Consider the following 13,370-nt stretch of genomic DNA (forward strand, 5'->3'; position numbering starts at 1 on the left):
AATGATATGCGAATTTCAGGAAGCCACCAGATGATGCCGATAGTACGTCACAGTGACGAGAGTGTAAGGGAGGGGGGGGGGGTATATAAGGAATGGTGGCGAAAAAGTAAAATTGTTCACAAGAGTTCTGTAAGGCGCTCAGTGCCATAAGCGAACAGTTATGGCACAGAGGACGCGTGCGGATCATTTTTTACATGGTAGAATTATCGGCAGCATGGAATGTGGGCATACTCAGATGGAAGTATCCGAGGAACTTGGAATTGACCAAAGTGTCATCTCTAGGCTTTGGCAACGATTCCAAGATAACGGAAATGTCAGTAGACGTTACAATACAGGTCGCCTCCGAGTTACAACGCCGAATGAAGACCGGTATTTGGCAGTAACTGCCAAAAGAAGCAGACGGAGCACAGCAGCCGACCTGTCTCGTCAGCTATCTGCAGCCACGGGTACCACAGTTTCAAGGCAAACCCTGTACAGACGTTTGGGAAATATTGGTCTATATGCTCGCAGGCCTGTCAGATGTGTTCCGCTCACGGCAACTCACTGTTGGCAGCGATTAGCCTGGAGTAGAGAACATGCAATGTGGACATCGTCACAGTGGGCTTGTGTGATGTTTTCCGACGAGTCCAGGTTTAGCTTGCAGTCTGATTCACGTCGGACTTTCATATGGAGAACGCCAGGTACCCGTTACCACCAAGACAACATCATTGAACGACACCGTTACGGTGGTGCAGCATTGCTCGTTTGGGGTAGAATTATACTGGGTTCCAGAACAGATCTGCATGTTCAAACCGGAACCATGAAAGCCCAAATTTATCAGGACATCATTCTGGAACAACATGTACGTTTGTTTAGGGGTGCCATGGGCGCAGAATTTGTGTTTATGGATGACAACGCCCGTCCTCACCGAGCAAACATCGTGAACGAATGCCTTGAATCTGAGGATATAACCCGCATGGAATGGCCAGCATTCTCACCTGACTTGAATCCGATAGAGCATGTGTGGGACATGCTTGGCCGACGAGTTGCAGCCCGTCAACCACCTCCTACATGTGTACCGGAGTGCATTGCTTGCTGAGTGGAGTGATCTTCCCCAAGATCAGATCGATAGTTTGATTCTCAGCATGCCTAGGCGTTGTACGGACTGTATTTCATCGCATGGGAGACATACAATGTATTAATCATCAAACCAACCATGTAATAGTAAGTTTTTGTAAAGGAGATATTTTTTTAAAATTGCTCCAGGGAGCAAAAATCGTAGTTTTTATGAATGGTATCATACATACACCATCGTTTTTGTTCTTTATCTTTTGTTTAATAAATGGGATTTATGAATAAGTAACGTTTGTTTTGTTTCTGAACCTTTATTTGCCGGAGCTGGCATTATCCTCAATTTATGGACATGAGTGTAGTGACTTTTAACTTTTCCGTAGCTACAATCTTTCCCTGATTGGTGTAAGGCATTTATCCAGACTGTTGTTCGTAATTTAATCATCAAAGTCAGGAGTGAAGAGCTTGTTTCTGTTCGAGGGTCAACGTAAAGGTCTGCTGCAGTGTCACAGGCTGCACCAAGGGTGATTCTCCGGTGTATAACCCGCACAATTCAAATGATCTAGAAAACTCGCAGATTTGTAAATAATGGTTAAACGTTTACCCTGGAATATGCAGCTCTCCTTTTGCCATAAAAAAACCCCACCTTTTCATAGTTTGTCTGGTTGCTTTCCCAGCTAAATGCCATGAATAAAAAATTGCAGTTTCTTCTCAAATTTATTCCAACCTAACAACATTTCACAGTTGAAATTTCAGTGTCAAAATGATATTTCCAAATTTTTCTGCAATTATTTCCTTTTCTTTTTACCACTGATTTGGCACCTTCGTATTGCGACATCCTGTGCGGGGAAAACATGTCAAGGAATTGATCGTGTTGACTATCCGCCTCGAAGATGTCCGGAATGAGTAAAGACGTGATGGCACTAACATAATGTGGAAGAGACAGAAAACCCTGTGTGTGTGTGTGTGTGTGTGTGTGTGTGTGTGTGCGTGTGCGTGTGCGTGTGTGTGTGTGTGTGTGAGAGAGAGAGAGAGAGAGAGAGAGAGCGAATCTGCTGCTTCAACGTCCATAAAATTACGCGGAACCAAGTCTATGATTTCTTATTATGTGTGTATTCTCAGCATGTTAGGCGATTTCCTTCAACCAGAATGTTGGTGGTTCTGTTTGAAAAATGCCACCAACCAGCCTTGTCAAAATTTAGAGATGAATGCTTCTCCGCTTTCGGCCTTGAATAATCGCCATTTCCAGGTGGGGAAACTCTGCCTTAATCAACTCAGCCTAGTAGGTTGAAGTTTCGAGGTGCAATTGTGAGTTGACATCCACTTCGCATATGTTTCGTCACAGTAAGCGGATCATCAAATATACAAGGCGCATATAATTTGGAGAACCCTATTTCAATGCTGCCTACAACCAAAAACCAATCATCAGAAAATTGTGAAATTTTGTGGATGATTTAATAAAGAGAAAGGGATTTCTTTTAGTGGAAAAAAAAATCCAAATATCGCCACCAAAGAGCTTTTTATTAATCAAGTATACATTTGGACACACTTTTTACTGGCACAAATTTTATTTCAGCAAAACTATGTTCCATATGATGGCCATCATTGTCAGCTACCAAGTCGCTACAAATCGCAAGATGACGTTTTCGACAGTAGTCACTAATTGCCATGGCCCAGAAACATCACAGAATACGGGCTATTCCCTTCCTATCTGGCATGATTCAAGATTCAAAATAGGAGTGTCAGCCGCTCTCTGCGAAGAAGAGAAAACAATTTCCATTTCATCTCAAAGTGCCTCAAGACCACATATTCCCACTTTAAATTACTTGTTTTTGTCACCAGGTCAAGCTGACAATCTGGAAACCACGCATTATCAGAAGACACATGAATGTAAATCGCTTGATAAAAGTTGTGAAACATCTTGAAACATGCGAAACAAAATTCAGGTGTCAAATTAACAGGACTGACGATTCCAATGACTCCGAATGTACCACTTCATAATCTAGATCATGAATTTCCATACAGCATCCAATGATCACAATAATCCAGAAGTAGGGAAAATCTATACAGGAAGCCTTTCCTCTCTCGGAGCTACCCTCTACATCTGAATTACAGCATCCAGATGAAAATATACATAGTTTATTACTGTAAATTGGTGCGTTTAATCTTAATTTTTTGGTGTGTATATATATACACTCGGTGGCCAAAAAATCAGGAAAACCCTTCAATCAAACTTTGACTCGTCCGTGCAGCACATGCGCTGACGTGATTAGCCGGATTTGCTGATAAAACGCTTTCTTCCTGGTCAAAGTAACCAGTAAACGTTGCTGTTTGCCTGTTCAGGAGGAAAACAACAGATTTGAGTGACTTTGAAAGCGGCGTGATTGTGGGTGCCAAAAGGGGCAGTTTCAGTATCACGGAAGCCACTAACCTTCTTCTTGGCTTTTCTCGTACAACGGTATCTCGAGTCTTCAAAAATAATGGCAGCTAATCCAAAAGACTTGGAGCGGAAATCGCTTGTGAACGAAATAGGTGCCAGGCGACTGACACTCATTGTGTGCAGCCACAGAAGAGATACAACGCAACAAATTGCAGCGCAATACAACTCAGGATCATCCCAAAGCATATCGGTACGCTCTACGTGACGGATCTTGAAACGGATTGGTTTTAACAGCCGGCGACCTTTAATTTGACTAAACCAAACTAAACGAACCGAGTACGACCAGGCTCTGTCATACCAGCGATAGAAGCTCTGTACACTGGAGGGCGTGGTCGTGCCGGGAAAAACTCCAGCTGGCAGTCCAGCCGGATAAACGAGGGAACAGGAAGAGAAGAAAAAACAGAGAAAATCATAGTAGTACAAAAAGAGAAGAAAATAATAATTATAAAATAAGAAAAAATAAATAAATGGTAGGAAGAGAAAATAATAATTAAAAACAAGTAATAATAAAATAATAAGAAAATAAAATACGAAAATATTAATGTCGAGCAAGCTGTGAGTTCTTGGCCTCTTTTCTTGTGCAACTAGTGGGCTTTTAGCCTGTTTTCCTTTTTCACCGTGTGGTTTAAGCTGGCGATGGGGCCTCGTACTCTTTCGCTGTTTATGTCGTGTGGGCTTGTCAACTCTTTTATTGGGCTAACTGATCGGCACCGTCCCTCTTTTCCCTGCGGTCCAGTTAGTGGGCCTCTGCCTCTTTCCCCATTTTCGAGATTTTCTCTTCACGTGGGTTCTCAACTTCAAATTCGCTGGTCGACTCCGACGTGGCGGTAGATATCTCCGTGTATCGGCGACTGATAGATAGTCTCGTCGATCGCCTTAGCGGTGTCGGTTCTTGTTGCATCTGTTCGGCTTTCTGTCTCTCTGGACCCATATACCTGGCTTTTTTCTGGGTTGTTCTTCAGGAATGTAACAAGATCTGTCAATTTTCTCGTCAGCTCCGGTTTGTCCAGGATTTTCTTTGACCAAGCTACGATCCATCTCCCGGCTGGTGCGTTAAAATGCGGGTGCGGGGGCTGTTGCGTAGTGCATTTTCGTGCATATCTGGCCGCATCCGCCTGACGGTACCACCTTCAACCTTCGCAAGTTGACAACAAAAGGGCCATGCCCTGTAATGAACATGATTTTTGGTCCCTTATCTCTATTGGAAATATCGCTAATCCCAGTGGCTTCCTCCACATCGTTGCTGACTACGTGCATTCGTTTATGGTCATAATGTTTTCTTATTATGATGGCTATTTCCAGCAGGACAATGCGCCCTCCCACGGCGTTAGAATTATCTCAGATTAGTTTGAGGAATATAATTCAGAGTTTCAATTGCTTCAATGCCCCCCCCCCCCCAGTCACCCGATCTCATCCCAATTGAACACGAGGTTGAAAGGTCTGTTAGAAGCTCCGAAACATGACCTGATGTGAGGGGATTAAGAGCTGTCATTTCGTTAGCATGGGCTAGTATTCCTCCTCAACAGTATCCGAAACTTGTAGAACCCGTGCCTAGAAAAATATCTGCTGTCATCAAAGCCAGAGGAGGTCCCACACGATAACAGCAGGGTGTTCCTAATTTTTTGGTCACTGGGTGCATATTTCATTACTTTTTCATTTTTATCCTATGTAAATCCTGATTGTATCGTGCTCAATGTTCTCTAATGAATTGTTCCATAGAATATATATATATATATACATATTCCGTTTGTTCAGTAAATAGATGATTTTCTACATGAATCAACCCCCTAGGAAGTCAAGGGAGAAAGTTGTCTCATTTGGGCGTGAGTGGTCATCAATCACCTACATATTTTCTTTCTCACTTCCATGTCCACTGTACATTGTACAGTATATAATAGGATTAGTTCTGAGAAAGATACATAATGTATAGAGAGAGGGGAATGCCGTAAGGAACGAGGAGGGAAATAGCTGGCGAGAGAACACGGGGGTGAACAAGCACACAACTTTATTTCATAGGGTTAGAATAAGCTTCACGATGAGGAAAAAAAAGGGGTTGAAGAAATAGTCAGCTGGATTGAATTCATTCCACTGGCATTTGGACGCAATATTTCGACCCTGATCGTAAAGCGGTTAACATTCATTGGACCTTCTCAAAACCCCTTCAAAGTCTCAAATTTGCGTACAGCAGCGATTGCGGTATCAGCGTTTTGATAACAAGAATTGCACTAGCACAAAGCGTGATAAAAATTGCTACCGCAGGGAGTTCCCCCATCGAGGGGTTAGCGCACCAACCTCTCGATGAGTATAAAAAACAAGCCTGCCGTTCGGAATCGGCAATAAATTGTAGGTCCCGGTCTAATTAGCCCTTGTGTGCAGAAAATGACCGTGGTGCGACAAAAATGATCAAACAAAGCGTGATCTCGTAAACTTGAGGTCGTTATAGCAAAGGCATTCAAAATAAGGTCTCCGTGAGTGTTTCGGTTTTATGTAGTAGTGTGTTGTAGGAATTGTTTGCAGGAATTTACACGCCTCCTTTCTCATGTGTGTGACGATTAATTAATTAATTAATAATTTAAAAAATATATATATATAGAACATTTTTATCGCAAATAAGTGATTTACATTTAAAAAAAAAAGATAATTAAGTATGTTTACCTTATATATGCGCTGGGGCGTTGTGTGTGATTTAATATACAAGTTAAAAATTATTTTTCCAAAGTTTGATTATATTGTTAATAGATGGCAGCATACTAGATGATGAAGTTTCTCGGGCATCCGGGCACCATTTCTTTTTCTAACTCTCGTGAAGTGCAACATCAGTACGGTCGATACTGCAAAGTTTTTTATATAAATTTGTTCGCAAACTTTATAATTTGATATTCAGAGGATCAGCGAAGGCCGTCTTAAATTTCATTGAGATGATTTATTGTATCGTATATTTGTTATTAGACAGTTATTATTGCGTATTCTGTGTAAAACGGTAAAACAATCTTTTGCTGACACCGCGGGAAGGGGATTCATCATTAAAAGATGGGTGACCGTTAATCATGGGTTTGAAACGCATACATTTATTATATTATTATTATTTAGCCCGTAAAATAGGGGTGACCGTTCAGAGGGCTGTTACTGTATTTAACCACTTTACGATCATGAACGTAATATTGTGTCCAAACACCTGTGGAATAAATTCAAACAAGCTCTCTCTCTCTCTCTCTATGTTTTCTTTCCTCTCTCCTCATCATCGCGAGGCTTTGTTGTAACCTCACGTCATTTCTGTAACCTTTTGTAATTTTTGTAACATTCAATTTCTATACAATTATTTGTGTCCCCACCCCCCAAATATGATGTATCTTCATACTATATAGATTATACACATAAGAGCGAACGATAGCAGGTAGGGTAAGTGGGTGAGAACAGAAATCTACTTCGTATACCTACTCTTTTATCTTTTATCTCTGTTATCTGTACTTACCGGTTAATACTGTTTTTTTCCCCTTCCGTTTTTTCTACTTTTTCTTTCTCCTTCTTCTCGTTTTTCTAACGTGCGGTTGGGTTTGGCAAGGTTACCATATTTATCGCCCATTCACCAAATAGTGATCATCCAAATTTCTTGTAAGCGAAGAGGGGTTAAGGGGTCATTCAAGTACTACGTCCGCATCGAGGGGGGGGGGGAGGGGTTTCCGATTTGCTGACTTTTAATGACAAGGGGGGGGGGAGGTTTTAAGGTTTCTTACATCATCAACCACCCCTCTTTGAAGATATCAAATATTCTAAGCTGCTGACGAAATTTTGCTGGCGGGGGGGGGGGGGGGGGAAGGGAGGTCAGTGCTTTGCTGATTTTTGCTGACGGGGGGGGGGTCAAAAATGGCTGAAAATCTGCTTACGTCATACTTGAATGGCCCCCCTAACAGACTATTGCTATTTTCTTTATGGAAAAAAACACCAAAACTTACGTTTGCAGATCCCGTCACCTGGTATGCCTTCCCTGATGTAAAAGCCGTATCCTGGTGGACAGACGCATTCCCATTTCCACCTACTGACTTGAACGCACGTCCCGTTCTTGCATCGGCATTCTGTGAACATTTCAAAAATAAGTATACATATTATGATTTTTTTTTTTTTAACTTGATATATATTTTTTTTATTCATCATTATATTATACAAGAAACGGGGGGGATGCCAAGAAGACGGCTATTGGCTTTTTACTGGCAATCACGATATTATAGACCATACAGGGTGAATGCATAGCTAGCACCTCGCACCGCTAATTACCGGCGAACCGTTGATCCTACAGGCATGCATGCAATGAGGAAAAAATATCCAAATGACTTGTAGTACTCGGATACGTCATTTATATTGCAAGGGAATGGATGGTTATTAAAACAAAAGAAATCGACTTTTTATACGGACACCCTGTTTCCAAGAACCCCCATGATAAAGTTGTTTCCTTCTCTCTTCGGAGGCCGAAAAAAATTCACGTTTTTTAAAGGCGATATGTACTGAGACATTCTAATTCAAAAATCTGGGGGGGGGGGGGGAACAGCATATATAAACCAACGGAAAACACTTTTTCTACCACGTCTATGCTGGTTTTTTTTATCTCTATTTTTCTCTGTCTTTTTCATTGGAATATCTCAGCGAATATTGCACTTACAAAAGTGGAACTTTTTTATTGGCTTCACGAAAGACACGGCAGCAACTTACTAAATGGGTATTCGTGAGTATGGCTGTCGTTATAAATATAGTTCATCTTCATATTTTAATAACTATACAACCCCTTGCAACATGAATGGCGTATCCAAGTTCTACACGTTATTTGGACAATTTTTTTTTTTCGAATTGGAAGTATGCCTTCAGGATCAACGACTCCCCTTTAATTTGAGAAGGGAAGTATTAGCTGTGCACCCGGTATATTTCACAGAAAATTTAGCATAACTATTAAGGATAATAATAATGATTGCAATGAATGAAAGTTGTGGAGGTAGACACAAAATACTGTACTTAAGTTTTCTATGCGATAGGTGGAAAAACTTTAAAGCCAGCGGTTCGATTCGACCAATACATTTATTTATCAGGCCCGGAAAGCCAATGGGGGGAAAAAAAGAGCAACTCCATATCATATATGAAAACACGATGAAGGACGTAACATTGAATACATATGAAATCGAATTGCAGTGGAACATCGGTCAACGAGCGGTTCGGTTAGTGAGCAATTCGCATAACGAGCGAACAAAAACTTTGAAAAAAAAAAAAATGATTCGATTAACGTGCGATGACTCGCATTACGAGCAAAAATTTTGCGCTTTGTTTATTCATTGTCACGTTTCCACAACGAAGCTGATGATTTTGCGCTTTTGTGCGCACACGTAATGTGGAATTGTAGGTAATATTTTACCCTAAAAATGTCCGGTCAGCGTGCCTCACTGGAAAAATTGAGTGTGAGTACAATACGAAACTATGTCGCATTGTAATCTCGCGTATGTGCGCTTGTTTTTTTATATGAATTCTGCTTGGCCAGGAGTTGACCGTTAGACGAACTGATGGATCTCCATCGCATGCAACAGCAATAGTTTATATTGAAGGTATCTATTTCTGAGGAAGAGAGAGAGAAGTCCCTCACTTTTCAAATGTGATTAGAGAGATGTGTAAAAAGTGGGAATCCGTGCAAAATTCTGTTGAAAAGTACCAATGAAATAGAAGCACAGTAAAGCAAGCAATAAATCTTTCTAACGACAATGCAATTTCCCATCTCCGAGAAATCCTAAAAAGGAGGCAAAAAGCAAGTGTCATTGAATACGTTCTTTTTAAAATCACACAAAAAAGAATAAGAATGCAAACAACAGGGAGTCAGTAAATCGTCCAACACGAGATAGTCCTCTTCTCCCTCGTTGTTTAGAGTAAGCTAATTTGTATACATTATCGTATCGCATGTTTGTATACGGCGTTATTACACTATATATACTGTAGATATTTCACTTGAAATCTCTGATTCTTCACCTCTTTCTGTGTGTTGCTCCTTTCAGCACTTTTCCTAGCTCCCCTTTGTATTTATACCCCAATTTTAGAGTATCCCAGGGTCACAAACGGGCCACATGGCATCAGGATGCGAACTACAGTTGTATTATATGCAAAGAAAAACCATTTTACTGGAACTTTTGCTGCTACCGACAATAAAACCTTATAACAATAAAACTGTTATAATTTTCCGATTGAAGTTGCTCACCGGCTTCTGAATATCGTAATAAAGTAATAGAAGAACATTACGTCATATTGATAATAATAAGGGCGTAATCAAACTGTGTCCTCGCAAAATTAAGTTCAACTGCACTTAGCATGCGGGCCAAAGGTAAACTAAGGACCGAAAACCATAATTGGTGAAACGGGGTTCCAATGGGTAGTCATAACCCATCAAACCCCCTTTATCATGAATCTGCCCATTCCTGCTGCAATAGTGCGCTTTGCAATGATAGTTAGATACTAGTGAGGTGGGTGAAAACGTAGGTTCACCTGAGACCCAAGGGGTATTTTTTTTTCGCAATTGATACAAGATTACGCCGATACCAGTGCAGTTAGGTTCTGTTCAAAAAGCATTCTTCAGCGAAAAGAGTTATACAAAAACAATATTTACGAGTAAATTCCACTAATTGCGAGTAGTGAGAATGAGTATAAATGTATTTACAATTTTGCAGCATCAACAAGAAAACCAGGATCACATCATCCTCTACATAAGCCAAAAAAGAGGGTCAAGTCGCACGGATCAGATTTTTTTTTCTCAAAAAAGGAGTCTTATCAGGGCCATGGTGAGACTTTCACCATTAAATGATATGCATACAGTTAGATAATGGTATTTACAATGTACTGACATGCAGTATCATCTCGTCTCCAAGAGCCGAGCTATATAATTCAGTAAATTCTCAAACAATGCTCTTAGACCTGGCAGTGCAGGTCGAGGCACGTGCAGAAAATTTTTAGGTCTTTTCAATCGTGCTTTATGTCTGCTGTCGTATGACAAAATCTCCGCAAGGTGTGGAAATTCAGAATTTTTTTGTGCCTGTGAAAACTTAGTAAACATTATTTTAATATGTTAGTCTCATTCTCTGATTATATTTCAGTCATATCTGTTCAGTTTTCAATCATGAAAATTGCGTTTAAAAAATTTAATATATAATTGAAAATTTTTTTATAAATATTTTATATAATTAAAAAAAAAACGAAGTCACGTATCCCCCAATTCCATTCGAATTTGTGTCTTAATAAAAGACTATTTTTGTCTAGACTATTTTGATTAAAAAAATTTGAAAAATTATTTAGGGAATTATTAGGAAATTATTGGTAGATGAATGAAGTCACATGCAATAAAAGCAATGGGTTTTTTTGCAACAGAGTTTTCACAACTCCAGTTTTAAAGTTTAAAAACCAACTTAGTAGGGTTTTCCGAAATTCGGCCCCTAATAGGGGTGCCCTCATAAGGGGGTTCAAAGGTAAATAGAGAAATCACGCCGAGTCGAAACCGCTGAAGTTATATTCATAGAAGTTGGTCAGAAATATTATTTCTATACTCAGATGGCAAAATGTAATAAGTCACTTTTTCAAAATTTCACGAGAGCAAATTTTTAAACAATATTTTGCAAAAATGTGATACTGTGGCTTTTTGACTTATTGCAATTTGCATCCGTTGGTTATTCAAAAAAACCGAAAGAGACGGACGAAATTTTGTCACCTTCCATAATTTTCACGAATGAGACTCCAGAATGCGAACAACTCAATTATTTGGGAAAAGTGACATGTGACATTTTGCCATCTGATCACAGATTTGATTACGTAAAGACTATGTAAGAAACGTTTTGTTTTTCTCTCGAAATTCAACCCTCAAGACGGATCAAAAGTTACGTAGAGAAATCTCGTCTAGCCGAAACCGCTGAAGCTGTATTCAAGAAATTCGGTCAGAAGTTTTGTATCATGAGACTAAGTAAAAAGGGGGAACTTTTCTAAATTCCCCAATTAAGCGGGGGGGGGGGGGGTCATAAAGGGATTCAAAGGTAAAATGATATTCACGCCGAATCGAAACCACTGAAAGTAATGAAATTTATCAGAAGCTCTATTTCATGACGTAGAAACTAACTGAGAACGCGTTGTTCCAAATTCAACTCCTAAGGGGTTCAATGGTAAATCAGAAATTCGAATTTAATCAAAGAAAATTCGTGAAATTTGGTCAGTAGTTTTATTTCATGACGTAAAGACTCACTAAGAAAGGGTTTTTTTTTTCGAAATTCAATCTCTAGGGGTGGGGGGGGGGGGCATATGGAGAAATCACGCTGAGCCGAAACCGCTGAAACTAAAAATATGGAATTTGGTCAGTGTTTTTGTATTCTAATGTAAAGACTCGCATCTCGAGAAGGGAATTTTAAAAATTCAACCCCCCCCCCCCAAGGAGGGAATTAATAGTTTTTTTATGCAGACGTGCGCATAGGTAGGCCTACCAATGCTTCCGATTTACCCGGAAGCATTCCGATTTTTCAGCCTTATTAAAATCTTCCGGTCGTAAATCGGATTCTTCCGATTATCCGCATCTTCATAGAAAAATCCCTAAATGTCCTGAAATTGTGTTTTGTTTGAATAGAAAATACTCTTCTCTCCGGTCCTTACAATTTCAGGCTAACCCCGGTTTCTGAGGAAGAATATGGGGAATGAAGAATTCAAGTGCGAAAAATCGGTAATTGTCGCCAAATATGATGCCGAAACCATGCAAAGTGTCCAATTATTGCTAAAAAAAATTAGGACAGCAAAAAATGCGTCCCGGAAAAAACGGGATTGATATATGGTCACCCGTTGAAATTCTAAAAGTCCGGGTTTCCCCTTTTATTGGTGTGACTTGTTTTATTAGATGCGAAATGTGGCATCACGTGATAAACTACAGATTTTTCACGTCTGTGAATTGGCACCTATGTGGAGGTAATCATCACTAAGCCGAAATCGCAAAAGCCATAAATATGAAATTTAGGCAACATTACATTTTATAATGTGGATACGCACTAAAACGGGAATTCTGAAAATTCATTCCTCAAAGGAGTCATGGGGGGATTTTAATGGTATAGAGTGGAAAAATCATCGCCAAGCAATTTTCAGATTATCAAATCCACGCGAGCGTAACCGCTGATAACAGCTAGTATATATACCTTAAAATCTTAAAATGATTTTAAAACATAAGATAATTTGAAACAATGTGAACACGCATGAACATAAGTATTCATCAATAAACATCGAACATGAACGACAAGTTTAAATGAGAAATCATAGCTTTGGCTTCCATTGTTGGCATTATACCAGAGGTATCAATACAATCACGGTCATTATAAAGGGGTTCAACAATATATATACTAAACCACTTACTATCGGAAAATCTCTCTTGTCCGTATTCAACGTCACTCTCTAACAAGGCGTCATCCGTGAGTACAGCACTGAAGCATACTGTGGCGACCGCAGCGAAGTACAACAACAAAAACACCAAACAGTCCCGTTTTTTTGACATGGTCTTCGTGACTAAATTCTATTGTGGTATTAGTTTCGCGGTCACTTGCTCTGGACCCACTACCTATAGTAGTCGCGCCTATCGTCCAGAAAGACCGCCTGGCTTCGGGTAGATAATATTTAAACCCAGGATGTTATCTTATTTTTTTTTGTTATTGATATTATAATATCTGTGCGACAATGCAAAATCCTTTTCATGGAGATACCGTTTGAGCTATCCGCCGCCATACGATGCTGATACCGTGGGATTACGGACATCTGCCGGAATATGTCTCGAGACGTACGAATTTGCGTTAAGCTTCGTCGCCTCTTGCGTCGAAATGACCTATTATTCGATTTCTGCGAAATTAAT

At 39.9% G+C, this 13,370-nt stretch overlaps 1 protein-coding gene across 4 annotated transcripts in view; it reads right to left on the reverse strand.

The window, feature by feature from the left end:
• The window catches only part of LOC149081475 (uncharacterized), a 67,307-nt gene extending 54,192 nt beyond the window's left edge, over window positions 1-13,115 (reverse strand). For 2 of the 4 annotated variants that reach the window (XM_089238400.1, XM_089238398.1), the window contains exons 1-2: window positions 12,881-13,114; window positions 7,444-7,563 (exon numbers count right to left, since the gene is read on the reverse strand). In XM_089238400.1, the coding sequence (XP_089094526.1) occupies window positions 7,444-7,563; window positions 12,881-13,019 (259 nt within the window). In that variant the 5' untranslated portion in view covers window positions 13,020-13,114. Of the gene's footprint in view, window positions 1-7,443; window positions 7,564-12,880 lie in introns of all 4 variants that reach the window. The other 2 variants (XM_089238397.1, XM_089238399.1) reach the window with 2 other exon arrangements.
• Window positions 13,116-13,370: the final 255 nt, after the last annotated feature.

This window comes from Pholcus phalangioides, unplaced genomic scaffold, assembly GCF_987345545.1.
Source record: "Pholcus phalangioides strain wild (caught in Gottingen) unplaced genomic scaffold, Ppha-v1.0 ptg000010l_1, whole genome shotgun sequence".
NCBI classification, from domain to species: domain Eukaryota; kingdom Metazoa; phylum Arthropoda; class Arachnida; order Araneae; family Pholcidae; genus Pholcus; species Pholcus phalangioides.